At 37.4% G+C, this 21,120-nt stretch overlaps 1 protein-coding gene across 6 annotated transcripts in view; it reads left to right on the forward strand.

The window, feature by feature from the left end:
• The window catches only part of CTPS2 (CTP synthase 2), a 136,172-nt gene that overhangs the window by 69,911 nt on the left and 45,141 nt on the right, over positions 1 to 21,120 (forward strand). For all 6 annotated transcript variants that reach the window (XM_043996463.1, XM_043996462.1, XM_043996467.1 and 3 more), the window contains 3 exons: positions 13,037 to 13,133; positions 17,582 to 17,637; positions 20,861 to 20,957. In XM_043996463.1, coding sequence (XP_043852398.1) covers positions 13,037 to 13,133; positions 17,582 to 17,637; positions 20,861 to 20,957 — 250 coding nt within the window. The remainder of the gene's footprint in view (positions 1 to 13,036; positions 13,134 to 17,581; positions 17,638 to 20,860; positions 20,958 to 21,120) is intronic.

The raw sequence follows: 21,120 nt of genomic DNA on the forward strand, positions 1-21,120 counted from the left end.
TTGATAACAGACTTTTCCTTATGGGATCTTTGCCTCTCTGCTTACCATCTCATTGTTTTATTCATGTTTGCTAAATAACTTGGTATGGAACACATGCCAACTGTATGTAGGGATAAGAAGGGGAATTTGGTCTTAGTTTTAAAAATATGTCCTAATTATAACTGGGGAAGGGGATTGGCCCTGTGACTTCATTGACATAGAGCACTCCTAGATGAGGAAACTATTTCCACCAATGTGCAACAGCGTCTTTTTGCCATCTTATGCTTGGACAGTTGCCTAGACTACGGAGAAGTTAAGTAAATTGCTTGGGATCACACAGTGAGAACATGTCAGAGAGATGACTTGGACCGGGTCTTACTAGCTTTGTGGCCATCTTTGATCCACTACTTCATTCTTGTTTTTTAGTCATTTTTTCAGTCATGCCCTACTCTTTGTGACCCCAATTGAGGTTGTCTTGGCAAAGATACTAGAATAGTTTGCCATTTCCTTCCCACCAGAGTAGTTTGCTTATTTTACATATGAAGAAACTGAAGCAAACAAGGTTAAGTGACTTACCCAGGGTCACACAGCTGGTAAGTGTCTGAGGTCAGATTTGAACTCAGGAAGCTGAGTCTTTCTGACTCCAGAACAGACACTCCATCCACTGTGCCACCTTGCTGCCCCACTACTTACTGGGGGTGAACATTTATATGGGTGTCATTTATACAATGCTTTTAAATTTGTATGAAATGAAGTACATACATTTCCTCACCACAGCCCTATGAGTTAGGTACTATAGATATTCTTGTCCCTTTTTTACAGATATTCAAACTGAGGCTCTGGAAGTGTGACTTTACTTTGGTAAATGTCTAATGTTCAATATAACTGTTCAGTACAGAAACCCAGGGATTCCTGACTCCAAGTTCAGTCCTTTTTTTTTTTCACCATGCCATGTAGATCAGTGGTATTAAACTTAGATAGAAATGGTTGCCACTAAACTGTACATAAGAATTCCTGTCATGTTGACCTAAACAATTGTACATTAATATTATCTATGTTTTGTTGTAGTTTTATTTGTTTTGCTAAATATTTCCTAATTACTTTTTTTTTGGCGGAGCAATGGGGGTTAAGTGACTTGCCCAGGGTCACACAGCTAGTAAGTGTCAAGTGTCTGAGGTCAGATTTGAATTCAGGTCCTCCTGAATCCAGGGCCAGTGCTTTATCCACTGCACCACCTAGCTGCCCCTCCTAATTACATTTTAATCTGGTTTGGGCCTCACTCCGTGTGTTTGATACCTCTTATGTGGACAACAAATATTCTGACTTTGCCTTGAAATTTTAATTAAGATTCACCCTCCCATTACAGCAAGATGGTCAAATACTTCTGGATATTTTTATAGTAGTGGGGTATGCTAGAGGCCTGTTCTTTTTAAATGAAAGGAACTTAAAAGAAATCCATTAACTAACGTTAAATAACATCTTCTCTCCCATTGCCTTCCTCTAAAAGTTTATACATGCTGGTGTTTGATCACATAGGACAGCTAGGTGGTGTTTAATCCTGTTTGTCTCAGTTTCCTCATCTGTAAAATGATCTGGAGAAGGAAATGGCAAACCACTTCAGTGTCTTTGCTAAGAAATCCCCAAGTGGGTTAACAAAGAGTCAGAAATGACTAATCAACAATAGAATTTTACCTGGAAGCCCCTCACCTGTAGACAGGTAGGTGGCACAGTTGATAGAGTGCTGGGTCTGGAGACAGGAAGACTCATCTTCTCGAGTTCAAATACTGGCTCAGACATTTACTAGTGTGTGACTCTGGGTAAGTCACTTAACCCTGTTTGCCTCAATTTCTTCATCTGTAAAATGAGCTAGAGAAGGAAATGACAAACCACTCTAGCATCTTTACCAAGAAAACCTCAAATGGGATCATGAAATGTCAGACATGGCTGAAAAATGACTGAACAACAACACACTTAGAATAATATTGTCATATCCAGAGAATTGTTTCCATGAATTGTATTAGAAGGATTAGTTATTACCAATGATATTGTCAGTATTAGTTACCAGTCATGTAAACAGTACTTTTCTTTCAGGAACAAATACCTGGTAAAGATGGTTGTAATTTTGCCTAGAAGAAATCTATCTATCTCTGTCTCTATCTTTGTCATCATCTATATCTACATATCTGTACCTGTCTATATGTAAATGTATGTATATGTATATCTTTATTTTTTTGGGGGGTATTTCTAAGTATACATATATCTGGCATTCTTATGTAAACTCATCACTTTAAGAAACCTTGGTCGTCAGTGAATGCATGCTAACAAAATTTGTTAGTCAGTTTTAAAAAACTTAGGGCCAGTTAAATTCTCCCTTTTCCATTTGTAATATTACCATCTCATTTTCTTTCCAATCACTTCTATTTTTTCCCTTAGGAGGAAATTCTAGTAGAATATAGGCTTCTGGAGATCAAGGACTTTATTTTTCCTTTGGCTTTGTAACATCTAGTGCCTAATATAATTCCTAGCACATAGTAGGTACTTCATAAATGCTTTGTGGATCGAGTGAAAGGTGGAATTTTCAGCAGGGCAAATACTATAGGTTTCAAACCAGGGCTCACTAAATTAGTCCCCTGGACCAGTTTAAGATGAATAAGATGAGATACTTGTAATCCATTCAACAGTTAATAAAAAGGGATTTATTTAGCTATAGCAAGGGAAGGATTTTCAACAAGAATATGTAGAGGATACCGAATTGATTTAGCTAAGTGCAGCTTCCTTGCTTCTGAGTTGCCCTTGGTAGTCAGCAGCTTACACATCAGGGAGTAGCCGGAGCTCCTTGTAGCTTTTTGTTCTCAGGCAACCAGGAAGCAATGGTCTGAGCCTCTAGTTCCCTGAGCCAATTAAGTCTCAAGGAGTAGCTTTCTCCCCCCGCCACCATTAAAATATTAATTATTTATTTTTAACATTCATTTTTTTAAAACTGAGTTCAGGGGCGGCTAGGTGGTGCGGTGGATAAAGCACCGGCCCTGGATTCAGGAGTTCCTGAGTTCAAATCCAGACTCAGACACTTAACACTTACTGGCTGTGTGACCCTGGGCAAGTCACTTAACCCCATTGCCCCGTAAAAAAAAAAAACACCAAAAAACCCAAACCAAACCAAACCAAACCAAAAAAAAACTGAGTTCAGAATTTTCTTCATCCCTTTAGTCCCTCCCCAACCCCAATGAGAAGGCAAGCAATATGACATTAATTATACATGTGAAATCACGTGACATTTCCATATAAGCCATGTTACAAAAAAAACCCAAGAAAAATAAAGTTGGAAATTATACTTCAATTTGTACTCAGTTTATCAGTTTATCTACCTCTAGAGAGAGGTAGAAAGCATTTTTCATTATGACTCCTTTGGAATTGTGTTGGATCATTGTCTTGGTCAGAGTAGCTAAGTCTTTCAAAGTTGATCATCATTATAATATTGTTACTGTATACAGTGCTCATCAAGGAATACCTTTTAAGGAAAGAGAGCTAGCCCAACCCACATGGGCGATGGAAGCTCTACAGGGAATATAGTCAATCAATTATCAATCAATAAACATTTATTAAGTGTTTATTTACCCAGTGACAGGCACTGTGTTAAGCACTGGAATACAGAAAAAAACAGAAGAGCTGGTTCTCACCTCTAAATTTAGTTGGATTTTTTTTTGGGGGGGGGTGGTTTGGAGATGGACAGTAGACCTTCATTTTCATTGTTTTTGGTGTGGAGCTTCTACTACTACTGCAGATCTGTGTTTGCCTTGCGAATTCCCTTGGGCCACTGAGAAGATTGATGATTTGCCCATATGCATATAGCCAATATGTGTCATAGGCAACACTTGAACATAGGTCTTCCCAACTCAAAGACCAGCTCTCATTTCTAAACTCTTGGGACTATATAAGATTTGTTAAAAGACTCATTAAAGAATAATAACATAAGTGTCCACAAAAGTCCACCTTCAGGGCTTCATCATATACAGAGGGGACTCTGAGTTTTTATTTGTTTGTTTTTTTTTTTTTTAGTGAGGCAGTTGGGGTTAAGTGACTTGCCCAGGGTCACACAGCTAGTAAGTGTAACGTGTCTGAGGCCGGATTTGAACTCAGGTACTCCTGACTCCAGGGCCGGTGCTCTATCCACTGCACCACCTAGCTGCCCCTGCTCTGGGTTTTTAAACCTGTGCTAGCTCAGCACAAGCTCTGGTGGAAAGACTTTGGTTCTGCACCTGATGATGGTCTGTAAACCTGTTGTCCAAAAACCAGGCTAGCTAGCCCAAAGAGGCCCATGCCCAGCATGCCAAGGAGCAGTGGGTAGATTTTTCTGGTGACAGGACACCGCCCCCCCCCCCATGCTCCTAAGATATTAAAGGTTTAAAGGTTTCTGATATGTTTCAAAGAAGAGAGAAACCCTATTGGGGAAATTACAGGTTAATGAGGTATTAGAAACAATAGGATTGGGCAGCTAGGTGGCGCAGTGGATAGAGCACCGGCCCTGGATTCCGGAGAACCTGAGTTCAAATCTGGCCTCAGACACTTAACACTAACTAGCTGTGTGACCCTGGGCAAGTCACTTAACCCCAATTGCCCCGCAAAAAAAAAAAAAAAGAAAGAAAGAAAAAAAAAGAAATAATAGGATCACAGGACGTTAGGGACCCTGCACTCTTCTTTTATAAGATCTAGAAATTTTGAGTGACATATCGAAGTTCACACAGGTTGTCAGTGATTGGCAGATCTAGAGTTCAAATTCAGGTCCTCTGGCTCCAATTTTCCTTGTATTGCCACGTGTTGTCTCTTTAGTATACAATAAAGAACAAAAATGGAGGTAATTAGATGCCAGGACATGTGTAGTTTGCTAGAGGTTTTATGAAGGAAGTGGGACTTTAGCCTAGGCCTTGAGAAAAATAGCATTTAGATAAGAAGAATGAAGGTAAATGGTGGGAACTGGGGTAACATTACTTTATTAGTGAAAGCAATGAGGTAGGCTTAAACTCAGCGTGTATAGGGGATGGTGAAGATATTAGCTTAGAGTTTAGAAAGGAGGAGGAGGAGGTGTGGTGCCGAGGTATAGAATGTAATGTTCTTGAGGGCAGGGACTGTGTCTTTTTGGGTTTTTTTTGCCTTAGTGTCTTAAAGTTTTGAAGTACCTGCATAAACTTGGTGCTTAATAAATACTTGTTGATTCATTGATTTGCTGGTAGATAAGATGGGATCAGATGATGGAGGGGCCTTTAATGCCAAAATGGAGAATTTAGACTTCATCCCATTCAGTTCAATAAGCCTTCATTAGCCTTCTCTATGCCAGCCTCTGTGCTGCTTGATGGGGACACAAGACAAAATTAAAGCTGTTTCTTCCCTCAGGGAGCTTACATTCTACTGGTATCTCTTGAACCATTAGAATAGGAAAGTGACATGATTAATGTGAAATAGTATTGAATGGCTTAATGCTGGTTCACATTTAAATATTGGGCTTGTATCAGTATTTAATAGGTTGGGTGATAGGTATAAATATGGTTGTTTCTTTTGTTTGTTTTTTGCGGGGCAGTGGGGGTTAAGTGACTTGTCCAGGGTCACACAGCTAGTAAGTGTCAAGTGTCTGAGTCTGGATTTGAACTCAGGTCCTCCTGAATCCAGGGCCGGTGCTTTATCTGCTGCACCACCTAGCTGCCCCCGGAATAAATATGTTTTTAAAAATAATCAAGTAGAAAGGCCAAGGCTAAGAGGGCTTGACCTCAGAGAGTTAGAAAGCAAAGTGGTAGGTGGATTCTAAGGTCAAACTTCCCAAGCATTCAGATTCTCATTTCTCTAAAGCATACAAAGTTATGTAGTTTAGAGAATGAAGGCAAGGACCAGTGAACCAAGCCATCTAGCAATAAAGAAAGCTTATTAAAAAATTTTCACCTTCCATATGCAAAGAGTCATTCAGGAATCTATGATAAGAGAATTTAGTTTCCTTTAGACTTTGCTTAAAGCAGTTAGGTCATAGTAAATAACTTGAACCCATTGCACTCTTCTTAGGCAGTAAATTAGGGGGACTTGCAGAAAGCAGTGGTAAAGGTTAATGAGGGTTATTTAGCCTTTATATGGAATTTTACATCTGCTAAAGCTGTAAAGCCATTTATATTAGTTACTCATTGATCCATTTTCCTTTTCCTACTATATGTGGCTTAGTTCCAAGAGAAGGTGATCCTACCCTAGGGATCAGATTAAGCTTACTTTATAGCTAAAATCAGTTTCCAGGAAGGAGGTTGTGGGAGCCAAGTGTTTTCTATGAATGTGGAGGGTGTAAAAGCAAGGCGTTTCTGTTTTAGATTTAGGTTGTTCCTCATGGGAATTTATGGATAGAATTCAAGCACAATTGAGAGTATTTTCTCAGTCTTTTCCAATGAAGAACTTTTTTTTTTTTTTTGAGATGGTACATGACACTTTCTTCCATCTCAAATTCATTCATTCATTCAATAAACATTTACTAAATACCTACTATGTGCCAAGCATTGTGCTAAGTGCTGGGGATACAAAAGAGGCAAAAGACAGCTCCTGCCCTCAAGGAGTTTATAATCTTGAGTTCTTTACAAAGTAGGAAAAGGGGGTGGCTAGGTGGCGCTGGATTCAGGAGTACCTGAGTTCAAATCCGGCCTCAGACACTTGACACTTACTAGCTGTGTGACTCTGGGCAAGTCACTTAACCCCCATTGCCCTGCAAAAACAAAAACAAAAACAAAAACAAAACAAAAACAAAGTAGGAAAAGGAGCAAAATTATATTTCTATTTGGAAAAGCCTATCTCAACAGACTTGTTTATAAAGAGAAATAGTAGTTTTGCCTATAAAATAAATTATGATTTAACTTATAAATATAAATTTATTAAATTTAAATATAAATATGTGTCAAATAATAGTTCTTTGCTTATAAAGAGAAACAAACATAATTAACAAGTCTTACCAAATTGTCCTCCATGAGTTGACCCAATGTGTGCAAGCCACTATGTATATGTGATACACACATATTTATATCTATTATAAGTAATATCTACCTAATATATCAAATATATGAACAGGAGAATTCAGAGTGCTAGACTTAGGAAGACCCGAATTCATATCCTGCCTCAGATACTTAGTAGCTACGTGACCCCAGCCAAGTAATTTAACCCTGTTTGCCTCAGTTTCCTCATGTGCTGTGGAGATAACAATTGTACCTCACTCAACAAGTTATTGGAAGGATTAAATGCAATCCTTAAAAAACTACCTAAAAATCAGCTTCAATGAAACACACATCATTCTTATTAACAATAATCTGGCACTTATTATGAATGATAATCAAGTGCTAAATCAAGCTAAAAATTAAGTCACTTTCCTGATTTTCTTTATCTTTTCAAGCACGTACTTCATAGAACATATCCAAACAGTTACCTGTTCTTCTGCTTGTGCTTTTCCTTCAATTCCCTGGCCTCACGTTCACTTCTTTTAGAGAATTCAGTCGAAGTTGGGACATCTCCAGCCTCCTCTTTGCCTTGTCTTCATTTTCTCAAATCTTTATTACTGGAGCAGCTATTTTTGATCAAAGGACCATTGGTGCAATTTGGTACTCCTCCCCATGCCCTCATTTCAAAAGAGAATTCAATTTATTTGCTCTTTGAAAGGCAGTGGGCTGAGTGAATCAATACTGTAGTATAAAGGCCCAGCTAATAGGCTCCTTTTTAAAAGTTTGGGAATCCTATCAGCACCCCAAGTAGCTTTACTAAACTTGTAAAAGGAGTCTGCCAGGAAAAGTCCCCAAGGCCAATCTGTTTAGCCATTCAGAATAAGGCAAAAATTCCCCATAGAATTTTCTGGCAATATGGCTTTATTTTTCCTTATTCTTACTAGCAATATGGCTTTCTGACTGTAGTACTATACTTTGCACAAGTGAATGTTATATTTATTTGCAAGCTATTGAAGACACAGGAACTGTCTTCTTAGGAGCAAAATAGACAAACCACGGCATAGTTAAATCGATAGATGTGAGAATTGCAAGCTAAAACTGGCTACTTAGGCTTGTCTTTATGGACATAGAGTTCCAAACTAAGCGTTAGGGGATTTTTTGGTCTTGTGTATTTATAGTGGGTAGAGCTGCCTTATCTGAAGTTTCCTAGAAAATACTTGAATTTCTTAGCTGCTATTAATTGCTTGATTAAATATGATTGGGATGAGATGCATGGGGGCATTAGCCACTCCATAAACTAGTTATACAAAAGGTTGAGCTGCTAATAACTACTGAAAGGCCAAGAGAGTTAGAAAGAAAGGTCAAGGCTGAGAGAACTGAATGAAAGAATTAACTTCAGAGTCAGTTACTTTATTTGGCCGGAAAGTTTTATTGATCTTTTTTTTTTTTTAATTAACGAAGAGTGCTGCTTTATGCCTGGGAATGCAAGGTTCAGTGGCCGTAAGAATTTGGGGAGCCATTGATGAGAGCAGTAGAATATCCCCTCTGAGTGGAGTATGTGTAGGGTTGGGGGAAAGCCTTTTCCTTGAGGAAATTATAAGGTTTGAAGGCCCCCATGGAGCAATAAATAAAACCCCCAAAAGGGTATTTTTTTAAAACAGAGAAACCAGAATAAATAATTAGAATGTTGATATTCAGTCATTTTTGGTCATGTCTGATGATTCTTTGTGACCCCAATTAGGGTTTTCTTGGCAAAGATACTGGAGTGATTTGGCATTTCTTTCTCCGGCTCATTTTATAAATGAGGAAACTGAGGCAAAAAGGGTTAAATGACTTGCCCAGGGCTACACAGCTAGTAAGTGTCTGAAGCCAGATTTGAACTCAGGAAAATAAGTCTTCTTGATTCCGGGGCCCTGCACTCTATCCACCCATGCCACCTGGCTGCCAAAAAAACCAACAATAAATCTAAAAATAATTAGAATAAGAGTCTCTTTATCTAAACCATACCTCTTCAATTACTACTGTCTAACATTTAGTATGGTACCTTGTGCTCAGAGCATCCTAACTGATGTCTGTTGACTTATTTTGTTTGGCTCATATTAATGTGTTTGCATTAATTTGTAAGTTTCTAGTGGTTATGGAATTGATTCAGAAACCTGTTGGGTATAATAGGCAGAATGTAGTCCAAGGTAATAAAAATTTCCCTAATGAATCCTCAAAATTGTTCAAGTAATTCAATAGTTCTGTCTTCGAAAGTCTGTTTCTAAGCGCAAAGATAGATTTGGTTACTTTTGCTTTTAAAGCAAATGGTTCTCCCAGTGGCTGTTGTGTTCTTTGTGTGTAAAAAAGAGGCATCGTCCAGTGTCCATGCCTCACAGGACCAGTTGATAGAACTTTTTCCTAGTAAGAGGAAGGCAGTGAGACTAGGAAGAAAGGGAGAGTGAAAATGATATAAGCGGGGCAGCTAGGTGGCGCAGTGGATAGAGCACCGGCCCTGGAGTCAGGTGGACCTGAGTTCAAATCTGGCCTCAGACACTTAACACTTAACTAGCTGTGTGACCCTAGGCAAGTCACTTAACCCCAATTGCCTCACCAAAAAAAAAAAAAAAGAAAGAAAGAAAGAAAGAAAATGATATAAGCAACAATATAGTGAGAATAGCTTGGAGTGAAAATGCAGTCCAGATGTACAATGCCAACAATCAAGTACTTTAAGGGAAGTCACAAATCTGAGAAAGAGAAATAACTTTAGAAAAGATGATGAATTGGATAAAATGAGAAAGAGAGAGCAAACAACAGGTAGGCTGCTTGATATGGTAATATAAGGAACAGTTTAGGATGATAGTATATTATTATTTATATGGTAATATAATAAACAGTTTAGGATGATAATTATATTATAGGTATGGTAATATAATGAACAATTTAGGATAATATACAGGGTGGGCCAAAAGTCATGAAGGGGTCTGTGTTTTAATAACTTTTTAAAAATCATTTTTTCTTTATTTCCTATATATACTATATATGATGCTATGGTATTGTAAATTAAAAACAAAAATAAAGGAATTATTAAATATTGAAACCCCTTTGTGACTTTGTGATTAACTGACTTTTGGACTACCATGTACTATTATTAATGTGGTAATAAAATAAATGATTTAGGATGATAATGTAATATTAGTAATTTAGTGATATAATTAGTGAATTAGGATAATGTAATATTATTGATAGGGTAATATAATGAACAATTTAGGATGATAGTGTAATATTATTGATATCATAATATGAGCAATTTAGGGTGATAGTGTAATATTATTGATTTGGTAATACAATGAATAATTTAGAATGATAGTATAATATTATTGATATACTTATATAATAAACAATTCAAGATGTAATCTAGTATTATTGATATGGTAACATAATAAATAATTTAGGATGATAAAAGTTGAAAGAGACCATAGAAGTTATCTAGTCCAACAGTATCAAACTCAAATGGATCCCTGTGGGATACATTGACTTAGAAAATCACAAGTTAACATGATCTAGGTTGTATTGTATTTTTATTTATTTTGTTAAACATTTCCCAATTGCATTTTAATCTGGTCCCCTTAGCTGAGGTCCTGAGAGGTCAAGGTTACACAAGCAGCAGTGGCAGAGAATACAGAATCCCGTGAGGAACTTCATGTCATTTATTTAACCCAGGTCCTCTGACTTCAAGTCTGGTGTTCTTTTCACTGCAAACATGAAGGGGAAATTGAGCAGTAGAATATAGGAACACTTGGGACAGATTCTACTGCCTGAAAATCTCAAAATAAGAACATTTGCTAGTTAACTATTTTATCACATGATATATAGAGCAATCTCCATAAAAAGTCCTATTCTGATGATGTGTTCTTGTGGAGGTCAACTAAATTTCTTTCTTTAAAAAAGTATTTTATTGATGCCTTTTGTCATAATACCACAGCCATTTTAAAATCCCTCCCCTTCAGATTGGACCCTCCCTTGTGACAAAGAAAAACAAGCAAAACATCTGATGCCCAGAGTATGTCTGACTGTGTACAAAACATTCTGTCCAAAAACCTTGGTTCTTAAAGGTTACATACCAGCAGTGCTGAAGCTTTTGTCAAATCCCTAATGAATACAGGATTCGGTGAGGAACTACATGTCTTTTATCCAAAAACTAGCCTAGTAAAGTTTAGAGAGGCTCATTATCCCTTTAGAAGATAAATATTTTTTGGCCATAGCACTTCTTTTCTCTTTCTTTCTTTCTTTCTTTCTTTCTTTCTTTCTTTCTTTCTTTCTTTCTTTCTTTCTTTCTTTCTTTCTTTCTTTCTTTCTTTCTTTCTTTCTTTCTTTTTCAGGGCAATGAGGGTTAAGTGACTTGCCCAGGGTCACACAACTAGTAAGTGTCAAATGTCTGAAGCTGGATTTGAACTCATGTCCTCCTGAATTCAGGACCGGTGTTTTATCCACTACACTAGCTAGCTGCCCCTGGCCATAGCACTTCTTTTTTTGAGGGGGGTGGGGGCATAGCACTTCTAACAAATGTCTGCTAAGTGATAGAAAAATCAACGTCTGTATTAGCAGAAGTTTTGCCCATAGAGATGAAACATCATTGATTATGAGTAAAGATTGTCAGAAATATAGAAAGGAAATCATGTAAAGTGAAGAAAGTAGATCTGAGAGAACTATGTATACACACAATGGCTATTTTAAAATTAAATTTAAAAAATTTAAATTATCAAACATTTTTTCTCCTCTTTCTTCTCTCCCACTGAAAGATGAAAAAGAAAACCAGAACTTTTGTAATGAATGTGCATCATCAAACAAATGAAATATCCTTATTGGCCCTGTCCAAAATACATGTCATATTTTGCATATTTGGTCCCTTTCTTCTCTCTCAGTTGGTGGGAGGCATTCTTCAATCATTGGTTCTCTGAAGTCACTGGAGGTCATTATTTTTTTTAACACTTTTATTTTTTCCATTTACATGTAAAGACAATTTTTAACATCCATTTAAAAATACATTTATAGGGGCGGCTAGGTGGCGCAGTGGATAAAGCACTGGCCCTGGATTCAGGAGTACCTGAGTTCAAATCCGGCCTCAGACACTTGACACTTACTAGCTGTGTGATCCTGGGCAAGTCACTTAACCCCCATTGCCCCACAAAAAACCCCCCCAAAACCCAACATTTATTTTATTTTTAATTTTTGGACTGAAACAAGCATTTCCATAACATAATATAATAAAAAATGATCACACATGAAACTACAAATCTATTATATACAACTTGCTATTGCTTTTAAAGATATAATAATGTTATCACATAAACATCTTTTCCCCTCCTCCTCCACCTCTTTAGAGATGGCTACCATAAGACACAATATGTGTGTGTATATATATATATATATATATATATATATATATATATATATATATATATATATATATGTTTAAAATCATTCTATGTATCTATTTATCAGTTCTTTGGATGTAGATAGCCTCTTCCTTCCTTAATATTTGTTTTATTTTTAAATTTTGAGTTCCAAATTTTCTCTCTCCCTCCCCTCCGTCCTCCCTACGATAGTAATCAATTTTATGTAGGTTAATATATATGTTCAATCATGTAAGATATGTTTCCATATTAGTCATGTTGTAGAAGAAGAAACAAATAGTCATTGTTCTAATGACTGTGACTATATATATATATTTCCCTTTTAGTGAGGCAATGGGGGTTAAGTGACTTGACCAGGGTCACACAGCTAGTAAGTGTCAAGTGTCTGAGGCTGGATTTGAACTCAGGTCCTCATGAATCCAGGGCTGGGTGCTCTATCCACTGTGCCACCTAGCTGCCCCCATGACAGTGACTGTATTAATGAAGTACATGTATTCAGAAGGAAATGGATGAGTATGCAAGGAGCCATAGAGTGACTGATAGAAAAGTTGTTGGTTATTATTTTAAAAATTTTAAGTATTATATATTGGTTTTAGTTTATGTGCTAAGTTGAAAAAAAATAAAACAGGAAAACCTTTTATTTGGAAAATTTTATATTACTTCCTTTTAAAAAAAATTCTTTATAAAACCACAATTAAATTTTTTTTCCTTAAGGTGATTGATATGCCTGAGCATCACCCTGGAGAAATGGGAGGAACAATGAGGCTCGGAAAAAGAACAACAGTTTTCAAAACAGAAGACTCTATTTTGAGTAAGTTTTCATAGGTCCTTTTAATATCTTGAAAGACGACTGCCTCTGCTACTAATTATGTTGTTATACATTTACTAAGATCATCACTCTGGGTTTTTGGCTCCTCTTCTCTCCGTTTAACTCCTATTCAGTTGTTTGTCAAGCCCTAGCTCAAGTCTCATCTTTTCTAGGAAGCTTCCCTCAATTCCCCCAACCCTTACTTGTCCCTGAATTTTTTGGATTCTCATAGATTTTATACCCCATTCAGCTATAGATCATAGAGCCAGAGTTGGGCAGGACCTCAGAGATCAATCTAGTCCATCCTCTTTATTTTACATATGAGGAAGCCATTTGCCCAAGGTTACTGAGGCACTAAACATCAACAGAGTTAGCATTTGAACCTAAGTTTTTGTGCTTCTTCATGTGATATAGTTTACCCCATTCTAACTCTCCCTTGCCTCTTTTCCCAGTGTAATCCTCTTTCTCACCCCTTAATTTTAAAAAAATCATCCCACGAAAGTCATCTTATACCTGCACTCTTCGTGTATGAAGAGTATTTTTTTAAAGATGAAAAAAAGAGGAAAAAAATCAATATATCTGATCAATACATAGAAAAAGCCTGAAAATATGTGTAATAGACAACATTGGTAGACCTTTCATCTCTGCAAAGGGATGAAATGGAAGTCAGAAAACTTGCTCATGACTAAGTTGCAGATGAATACTGTTCTGAATTTTTAAAAGGGTGGAGATGAAAGTTTACTGTATGGCTTTTGTCATGGTTGGCCCTGAGCACAAGATAGAGGATTATTGAGAAAGTATAGAATAACTTGTGAATAGAAATCCTGAAGGGAGAGACAAGTGAAGTCATACGAAAGCTAAAGGACTCTCATAGAACAACTAACAGTTAGTTTAGAAATTACTCTTTTTTTTTTCTTTTTTCGGGTCAATGAGGGTTAAGTGACTTGTCCAGGGTCACACAGCTAGTAAGTGTCAAGTGTCTGAGGCCAGATTTGAACCCAGGTCCTCCTGAATCCAGAGCCAGTGCTCTATCCACTGGGCCACCTAGCTGCCCCTTTTATTTATTTATTTTTTTTACGTATGAGAAATTGCTCTTGATAACAATGAGAAGAAGCCAAGTTTTATTTATACGTGGTTAACTCCAAAAAGTACAGAAATCTAGAAAGTAAAATAAGCTTGTCTAAAGTACTGACAGATTTTTGTGATCTTTAAATTTTTTGAACCTAAGTTTTATTTATGTGAGGCTAAGTCCCAAAGGCATAGAAATCCTATCTTGAAAAAAAAAATGAGCATATGCTTTTCTAACCTCCATCCCTCCCTGGGTATTTATGAGGAAAAACCTTTGTGGGAATTGTTGCTGTTGTTATTATTTGTATTATTTGGTGTGGGCTATGGATGCTAGTAGGAAAAGAATAATAGGGGAAATTTTCAAGATAGAGTTAGGAGTTGAAGGATAAATGGGATTTTTTTTTTGGATGGGGCAGTGACGGTTAAATGACTTGCCCAGGGTCACACAGCTAGTTAAGTGTCAAGTGTCTGAGAATGGATTAGAATTCAGGTCCTCCTGAATCCAGGGCCAGCACTTTATCCACTGCGCCACCTAGCTCTCCTGATAAATGGGATTTTGATTGAGCAGATAAGACTATTTTCACTAAAACCTTCCTTCTGTACCTCATTGGGGTTTAGAGGTAATCTTAAAATGATCTTCCTTTTTTTTTGCTATGTGAAAGAGCCCACTATTTGAGGGAATATCATATTCTCAAAGGCTACAGCATTGGAATGTGAGGCTCTGTCAAGCTTGAATCTTGGCTTAGCTGTAAACTGAATGTCTGTTATCTGAGGATCAGCTTTACTAAGTTCAGAGATGCTTATCATGGTTGGCTTGGCCAGTGGTATGGTGACTTATTTTGGTCATATGAGTTCTGGCAGCTGGGTGGCCCAGTAGATAAATCACTGGCCTTGGAATCATCTTCATGAATTCAAATCTGGCCTCAGACACTTATTAGCTGTGTGACCCTGGGCAAGTCATTTAATCCTATTTGCCTCAGTTTCCTCATCTGTAAAAATTAGGTAGAGAAGGAAATGGCAGACTACTCCAGTATCTTTGCCAAGAAAATCCTAAAATGGGGTCAGGAAGAGTCAGACATGACTGATACAACTCAACAACAACAATAAATATAGCTCTATGGAGAAAAAGACCGTCTACTAAGTCATGGGATGGTTGTTTTGTGGAGGGAATCAGTCAGTCAACAAACATTTATTAAGTTCCTACTCTTTGCCAGGTTCTGAAATCAGTGCTGAGGAGATAAAGACAAATGCTAAATAGTTTGTTTGGTTATTCATTTGTTTGTCCATTTATTCAGTTGTAACATTTATTTTTTAAAATGTTGAGTTCCATGGGGCAGCTAGGTGGCGCAGTGGATAAAGTACTGGCCCTGGATTCAAGAGTACCTGAGTTCAAATCTGGCCCTCAGACACATGACACTTACTAGCTGTGTGACCTTGGGCAAGTCATTTAACCCTCATTGCCCCACCAAAATAAAATAAAATAAAATAAAATAAAATAAAATAAAATAAAATAAAATATTGAGTTCCAAATTCTCCCTCCAGCCCCTCCCCTACTAATAGCAAGCAATTTGATACCCATTATACATGTGAAATCATGCAAAACATATTTCTATGTTAGCCATATTGCCCTCCATAATCAAGAAAAAAATAAAGAGGGGCAGCTAGGTGGCGCAGTGGATAAAGCACGGGTCCTGGATTCAGGAGTACCTGAGTTCAAATTCGGCCTCAGACACTTAACACTTACTAGCTGTGTGACCCTGGGCAACTCACTTAATCCCCATTGCCCCGCAAAAAAGAAAAAAGAAAAAAATAAAGTAAAAAAAAGCAAGCTTTCATCTGCACTCAGAGTTCACCCATTCTCTCTTTGGAGTTCGATGACATTTTTCTCCATGGTTCCTTTGGGAACATCTTGGATCATGGTCTAGATCAGAGTAGTTAAGTCTTTCACAGTTGATCATCCTTACAATATTGCTATTACTGTGTAATTACTGTTCATCAGGTTCTGCTCACTTTCAGTTTTGCATTAGTTCATATAAGAAAGAACCTACCTTTTAACAAGGTAGAACACATGTACATACAAGATTCATACAAAATGACACAAGATAACATCAGAGGGGAGGCTGCTGGCATCTGAGGAAAGGTCTCTGGCAAAGGGTGTTGCTTGAATTGAATCTTCAAGGAAACCAGAAGAACCCAAATGATATTGGTTAAACCTAGCAAATCTTTTTTGTGTCTGTATACATAAATCATGTCATATTCTAGTTAGTTTGGGTATGTTTTACAGACTGCCAAGACTTATGAGTCACTGTAATCTCTCTGTGATATTTTTATGACATTTACTTCCCTAAATGAACCCCAAACTTATTTTGTACTGTTAGTCTCTGGTGCATATACAGTTTTTCCCACAAAAAAATCCATAAAGTAAAGAAATCAGTGCAGCAACGAGATCACATTTAAAAAAATTATTTTATATTGCTCCCCAGTGTCTAGAATAATTTTCTGTATACAGTGATAAATACTCTAGGCTGATGGGTAGAATTAAATCTATATAGTTCAGTATTTTTTCTGAGCTATCAGCCACACCTTTTTTTTTTTTAGAAGCAGTAAACACTGTTAAGACATAGTATGTATGTGATCCTCCAGACTCCTCTTATAGTCATATCTCTGATGAATACCTCAGCTCCTAGAGTTTAGCATATGTTATTCTCCTTTATTAAGTAAAATGAGTTTCTCATCAGGAAATGCTTTAAGATTCTAAAAGTGCTTATTCTCTGTTAGAGAATAATAACTTACATTTATATCATGCTTTATAGTTCAAAGTGCTTTATGTAAATTATCTAGCTTGAGGATTATAGTAAATTGCTTACATTTACATGATATTTGTGTGAGTTTTACAAATTGCTTTCTTGGAGTAACTTTGAATGGGAGGCAATTTAACCAAGGCTCAGAGATCACTCTGCCAGGAGGTTTATAGATCATAGGATTCAGAACCAATAGGGACATTAGCAATCATCTCATTTTACCAGTTGTCAGTGATGTCATTTTGAGTTATTTTTCAGTTGTTTCTGACTCTTTGTGACCCAGTTTTGGGTTTTCTTGGCAAAGTTACTGGAGTGCTTTGCCATTTCCTTCTCTAGCTCATTTTTTACAGATAAGGAAACTGAGGCAAACAGGGCTAAATGACTTGCCCAGGGTCACATAGCTTGTAAGTGTCTGAGGCTGAATTTGAACTCAAGAAGAGGAGTCTTCCTGATTCCAGGCTGGGCACTCTATCCACTGTGCCACCTTAGCTGCCCCTGGTGATGTCAGTGGTTTGTATTGCCCTTCTCCCCTTCCCCCTGTATCATGTTGGCTCCTATAATATTCATCTTCTCTTTGTTCAGGGAAACTCTATGGGGATGTTGGTAGTGTAGAAGAACGACACAGACATCGGTATGAGGTAAGGCGTCATTGATGTTCATTGGTCATGGAAAGTGAGTGCTTGCTTTAGCTATGGCTAAGAGCCTCAGAGCTGGCCCCTAGAAACTCAGGGAGGAAAATGATCTTCCTTTTTTTTTTTTTTTTTTGGCTATGTGAAGGAGTCCACTATTTGAGGGAATATCATATTCTCTTCTGATTCTCCTCCTTTCTCTCTGACTACTCCTTCTCAGTCTCTTGCTGGATCATCAGCCATCTCATGTTCATTAACCTAACCTTGGGCGTGTGGGGCACCTTTTTCATTTTCCTTTTTACTGTTTTACTTGATGATCTCATCAATTACTATGAAGTCAAAGATTGTATTTATGCTAATGATTCTCCGATCTACTTATCTAGCTCCAACCTCTTTGTTGACCTTCAGTCTTGCATTTCCAATTGCCTGTTGACATCTTGAACTGGGTGGCTTGTAGATGTCTTAAATTCAACATGTCCAAAATTTCTCATTATCTTTTCCCCCTAAAACCTCCCCATTTCCAAACTTCCTTATTATTATAGAGGGTACCTCTATCCTTTGAATTGCCCCAGTTCACAATTTAACTATCATCCTTGACTCCTCGCTCTCTCTCACCTCCCCCATATCCAATCAGTTGCTAAGTCCTGTTTATTTTACCTTCATAACATATCTTGTATTCTCCCCCTCTGACATTGCCACCCCATTGGTTGTGAGTCCTCATCACATCACGCTTGGGCTATTGTAATAGCCTATTGGTTAGTCAGCCTACTTCGGTCTATCCTCTAACCATCTGGTTAAGTGATCTTTTTCTTTCCTTCCTTCCTTCCTTCCTTCCTTCCTTCCTTCCTTCCTTCCTTCCTTCCTTCCTTCCTTCCTTCCTTCCAATCATCTGCTTTTTAGTAGTAAATATTTCAGTAGGCTTTATGGGTTTGCAAATGCAGCTGTTTGGATTTCACTAAACTTTTGAGATGTAAACTAGGTCTGAATTCTGAAATGCATTGTAAGAGTTTTTTCAACTATAGTAAGAATTTCTTTTTTTTTTAAAGTGATAAACATTTTTATTTATAGTTTTGGGTTCCAATTTTTATCCCTTGTTCCCTCCCTCCCTTCCCCCTTCTCTGAGTTGGTAAGCAATCAGAATAGGTTATACATGTATGATTATGTAAAAAATTACCATATTAGCCATTTGATATAAGAAAACTTGAATAAAAGAAAAAAAAATGAAAGAATGTGAAAAATAGCGTGCTTCAGTCTGTGTTCCATCAATATCAGTTCTTTCTTTGGAGGTGAATAATTTGTTTCATCAATAGTCCTTTGGGATTTTCTTGGATCATTGTATTGCTGAGAACAGTTAAGTCATTCATTCTTCAAACAATATTATTGTTAATGTGCACAACATTCTCCTGGTTTTTCTCATTTCACTATACATCAGTTCATACAAGTCTTTCCTGGCCTTTCCAAAATCATTCTGCTTGTATAGCACAATAGTTTTCTAAATTATCTTTCTTTAAAAAAATTTTTTTTGGGAGGCAATTGGAGTTAAGTGACCTGCCCAGAGTCACATAGCTAATAAGTGTCTGAGGTCATATTTGAACTCAGGTCCTCCTGACTTAAGGGCCTATGCTCTCTCCACTCTTACCACCTAGCCGCCCTTAAATAATCTTTCTAAAGCATAGGTCTTACCATGTCTGTCACTCTTCTATTCAGTAAACTCCAGTGGCTTCCTGTTACTTCCAAGATCTATTGTAAAATCTCCTATCTGGCATTGAAACCTGGTGCTCTCTGCCTTTCCAGTCTTCTTGTGCCTCCCCAAGTCCTCTGTGCTCCAGTGATACTGTCTTCCTTGCTGTCCCTACAACAAGATACTCTGTCTCCCAACTCTGGACATTATCTCTGGCTGTTCCCTTGCCTGGAATTCTGTCCTTCCGCAGCTCTTTCTGATTTCCCTGTCTTCAAGTCTCAGTTAAAAATCCCACCTTCTATGGAAAGCCTTCCTGATTCCTCTAATTTCAAATACCTTCCCCAGGTTGATTATTTCCAGTTTATCCTGTTTATAGCTTGTATATACATAGCTGTTTCTATGTTGTCTCCTTCATTAGACTGCCCTCCTTGACAACAGGGGCTATATTTGCTTTTTTTTTTCTTTTTGCGGGGCAGTAGGGATTAAGTGACTTGCCCAGGGTCTCACAGCTAGTAAGTGTCAAGTGAGGATGGATTTGAACTCAGGTCCTCCTGAATCCAGGACCGGTGCTTTATCCACTGCGCCACCTAGTTGCCCCCTATTATTTGCTTTTCTTTGTATTTCTAATGTTTAGAACAGTGTCTGGCACATAGTAGGTGCTTAATAAATGTTTATTTTAAAAACATTTATTATTATTATTGTCTATATACAATATAGACAAAATAAAAATATGTTATAAATTAATACATCATCATATTTAATTATATAATTAATTAATATAATTGATGATGATGATGGTGGTGACAATGGTGATGAAGAGGAAAGACTACTTTTGTCTCAGAGTAGAGAGTAAAAGAACAGACAGTTTAGAAGTTGGGACAATTCCCTTCCTCCCATTCTTTACCAGAAATAAATTCTACAAGAGTGTGTATGTGTGTTTTGTAAATATGTACATAACCTGTTGACATTAGTATATCGACTGTTTCTGAGTTAAGTATACCTGTACCTTTACCTTTTAGGTAAACATCATGACTCACTTTTCCATCCTTAGTCCCCTACCTTGATGAGTTCATATGGTTTAGAACTAAAAAGGACCCGAGAGGTCATTTATTCCAAATCCTCTTGTTTTAAAGATGGAAAGCAAAGAGAGGAAAGTGATTTGCCCAAAGTCACATAGGTAAATGCAAAACCAGGATTTGAACAGAGGTGAATAAATCCAGTCATTTTCCTATTATAACATGCTGACTTTTAATTTCACAGGGTTTTTTTTTTTGGAGGGGAGAGGGAAGCATGGCAGCAGGGGGTTGGGGCGTGGGGGGGATGGGAGGGGGTATTTGGGGGGTGGAATCTGATTATGCTCATGATTACACTGTCTATTAAGTGCTAAATACCTATCAGTGGAGGGTGTGTCATTTCAGGAGTCACTTGAGGGAAATAGGTCATTAATTTAGTTTTCAAGCTAGAAGGTAAAAATCTAGATATGACCAAGGCTAACTGGCTCCTGATGCTATGATGCTACCTGAGTCATTGGAGTTCTTTTTCTTCCCCCAGGTTAACCCAGAATTAATCCAGCAATTTGAAGAGAAAGGTTTGAAGTTTGTAGGTCGAGATGTTGAAGGAGAAAGAATGGAGATCATTGAATTGGCAAGTAAGTAGGCTTTGTAAGTTTTGAAATGCCCCCTCGCCCCTCTCTCTCCTCTTTCTGTCTCTGTTTCTCCTCTCTCTGCTGTCTCTTCTTTTTCTCTCTGCTTTTCCCCTCACCCCCAGCCTCACAAAACTTTTACCTTATGTTTTTATATCATGCTCATTTC

The sequence above is a fragment of the Dromiciops gliroides genome, chromosome 3 (assembly GCF_019393635.1).
Source record: "Dromiciops gliroides isolate mDroGli1 chromosome 3, mDroGli1.pri, whole genome shotgun sequence".
Classification (NCBI taxonomy): domain Eukaryota; kingdom Metazoa; phylum Chordata; class Mammalia; order Microbiotheria; family Microbiotheriidae; genus Dromiciops; species Dromiciops gliroides.